This window comes from Hipposideros armiger, unplaced genomic scaffold, assembly GCF_001890085.2.
Source record: "Hipposideros armiger isolate ML-2016 unplaced genomic scaffold, ASM189008v1 scaffold_284, whole genome shotgun sequence".
Taxonomy (NCBI): domain Eukaryota; kingdom Metazoa; phylum Chordata; class Mammalia; order Chiroptera; family Hipposideridae; genus Hipposideros; species Hipposideros armiger.
In genome coordinates this window covers 1,776,816-1,779,833 of record NW_017731634.1, presented here as the reverse complement: position 1 = coordinate 1,779,833, position 3,018 = coordinate 1,776,816, and the positions used below count along the sequence as shown (strand labels likewise).

At 62.9% G+C, this 3,018-nt stretch overlaps 1 protein-coding gene across 3 annotated transcripts in view; it reads right to left on the bottom strand.

The window, feature by feature from the left end:
- Positions 1-1,966, bottom strand: part of MXRA8 (matrix remodeling associated 8) — a 5,216-nt gene extending 3,250 nt beyond the window's left edge. Inside the window, exons 1-4 of one of the 3 annotated variants that reach the window (XM_019658593.1) lie at positions 1,829-1,966; positions 699-722; positions 278-583; positions 91-192 (exon numbers count right to left, since the gene is read on the bottom strand). In XM_019658593.1, the coding sequence (XP_019514138.1) occupies positions 91-192; positions 278-583; positions 699-722; positions 1,829-1,877 (481 nt within the window). In that variant the 5' untranslated portion in view covers positions 1,878-1,966. Of the gene's footprint in view, positions 1-90; positions 193-277; positions 584-698; positions 723-1,184; positions 1,272-1,828 lie in introns of those variants that run through there. The other 2 variants (XM_019658594.1, XM_019658595.1) reach the window with 2 other exon arrangements.
- Between the last annotated feature and the right edge of the window lie 1,052 nt (positions 1,967-3,018).

Sequence of the window (3,018 nt, the reverse complement as noted above, 5' to 3'; positions counted from 1 at the left end):
GGGGGAGGGAGTCAGGAGGGGGGCGTCCACGGTGGCGGGGGTAGGTGAGGTCAGGCGGGGGTGAGGTCCCGAGGGTGGGGGCACACTTACGGTTATCAGTGACCTCCAGGCGGATGGCCTGGGTCTCGTAGAGGTGGCAGTAATGGTGGTGCAGGTTACAGGTGTACAGACCCCCGTCTGTCTCCCCCACCGCTGCGCACCCGCGAGGAAACCAACCATGAGCTCCGCGGCCGCCGCCCCAGCCCCCAAGCCCCCACCGCGGTTCAAGGTCCCATACCGCGGATGAGCAGAGAGAAGTTGCCGTCGTGGAAGGCGGAGGGCGACAGCAGGAGGCGGCCGCGGTCGCGCGGCTCGTACACGCGCTGCTCGCCCGCTGAGTACATGTCTACAAGTCGACGCGCGGGCCCGCCGGCGGGGCCACCGCTGAGGTCCCAGTGCACCACGCGCTGGCGGTCGTGCAGCCGGTCTTGGGTCCATACCATGCGCGGGCTCTGGCAGCGCAGCACGGCCCGGGCTCCAGCCGCCCAGCTCACTGCGGACTCGGACACCACGGAGCTGCCCGCTGTTGAGGACCCAGATGGCCCTGGTGGGGAGGGGAATCACTGGGGGATGGGTGGGACCCAAGGGGTCAGGTACAGGGTGGGCTGGCCAGGTGGGAAGGGATCTGTCGTGGTTCTAAGGGGAGGGTGCTCACTAACCTGAAGATAGAAGGACAGCAGAGCCTAGAAGGAGAGGAAGAGTGAGTCACACTGGGGAGGGGGCCATTGGAGCCTTTGCATCCGGGTCACCCACGCGGGGGAAGGGCTTGGCCCCCTACTCCCTTACATAGTCCTCCCCGAAGTGGGTGCTAATGACACCCGCTTAATGGGTGGAGGTAAAGCCAGAGAAGCCAGGAGAATACAAGTGGAGTCTCCCTTAGCCTCACATGGCACAGGCACCTCCCACTTAATCCTCACAGCCACCTGCTGGGCTGCAGGGACAGTGCCTGTCCTTCTGGAGGTGAGTGGTGGGGCCAAGGTTGGAGCCCCCGACAGGCGGCTCTGGGGGGCACGCTTGTCACCAAAGGCCAGCCTCAGGAATGGTAGCCACCATCACCATCACTGCAGCAAGGCCACCAGAGCCTGATGCCCGAGGGAGGCTGGTTGCGGGGGCTCCTGCACGGGGATCCCCCGTGTGGAACGCACCTGCTGAGGGCCACCCCACCTGAACCCTTGAGGGTCCTCAGCCTGCAGGAGCCCCACTCCACCCCAGTGCTCAGGGCTAGAGCCCTGTCAGTCTGAAGCACAAGAAAGCTGGATGTGGGGGATGAGCCCACCATCTGCCACCCCACAAGCCAAGTTCCTGCTCCAGAGATGTGGCTGAGTGCCCAGGGCAGAAGGAATGTGCCGGGTCAGCAGGCCAGTCCTGGGGGCGGGCTCAGGGGCCTGGGCGCCAGAGGAAACTGAAACAGACCCTGCTGGGCCTCACAGTTCCCAGGCCCCCCACAACCCACAACCTACTTCCCTCCTGACAACTTGGAGAAGTGCAGGTCTGAGGGACTTCCCGGAGCAGTGGGGTGCATGATGGACTCCAGTAACCCTGCCTCAGCTTGGCCTTCTTGGCCCCTGGCTCTGGAGGATATCTGCAAAACTCACAGCCTCCTGGGTCCTGGGGGCCCCAGAGCTCATCCTGAGCTGTGCCCTCTGAGGCCCCCCAGAGCCATCCCCTTCCCAGCGGGGGCATCCCACCCCTCTGGGCTCAGCTCAGACAGGCGGATTTGCCTAAAATGCAAGCTCACTTGGACCCACTTGCGGCTTGCGCCTCCCGCCCCCGCCCCACCACAACTCACTCTGCAGAAGCAGAAGTTTCCAGAGCAGGACTTGGGACCGCAGCTCCATGGCGCCCGCCAGCCCAGCCCGCCGGCCTTGCTTTGTCTCACTCCAGCTCTAACTCTCCAGAAAAACAGCCAGCCCCCTCCCCCTCCTTAGCACCCGCCATGACATCACGGAGCCCTGGGCTGGTCGACAGTCTGCAGACCGCCCCCTCGGCTCCTGCCCGGCCGGCCCCTTGGCCTCCCCCCATCCTTGGCTGGCCTGGTGGGGAGGAGGAGGGCTGTGACCACTGTGTCCCAAACAGTTGAGTTTGAGTGAGGACTGGACCCCTCTCTGCCTCCCGTCCTGGAGAGGGGGCAATAGCCCAGCCTTCGGAGAGCAGGAGGACCTGAGGGCATGGGCCCAGATGCCATGTGGGCATCTGGAACATATGGGCCCTTCTGCGGTTGCTGTGGAGCTGGGGTTCTGGGAAGAGCATCCCCTCACCCATCTCTGTAGGAGGACACTGTCCCAGGGCATTCCCCTAAGTGGGCAGTCTGGCCACAACGCCCAGCAGGTCTTCCCTTCTCTGCCTGCTGTGGAGCTGAAGACCAGCAGAAAGGCATCCTAAGGGAACCCCAAGGAACCAGGCTGGCAGACCACTGGCTCTTCGCGTCAGTGCAATGACCCTGGTGTGCCCTTCTCAGGGGCTGCATTTCTTCACCTGTGAAATGGGGGTCAGAGTGACACCAGCTCTGGGGACCCTGAAGACAGCATGAAGGGCACTGCTGCATACTAGTATCTTTAACATCCACAGGCGCTAAGGAGATGAGGGGGACCCTGAGCCCTGAAAGGGGCCAGTGGGTAAGCAACCCCCACCTCTCTGGCCTGCCCCCCAACATCTGCCTGCCATCAAGGCCACAGCTTGGCATCCCTGAAACCAAACCTGCAGTTACACTACTCTTAGGAGCACCTCCACCCACCCAGACCCGGATATAGTGCTCCTGGGAGCACCCCCACACCCACCCAGACCCGGATAGAGTGCTCCTGGGAGCACCCCCACCCACTCAGACCTAGTTACAGGGATCTGGGAGCACCCCTCCCACCCAGAGGGGAAGAAAGAGGGGGGTATAGTATCACCCTCTCAGAAAGCACAAATTTGAAACTCTGGGAAAACTTACAAAGTCACATAAACAAATGCAAAATAACAGAGAAGGCACTGTGTACC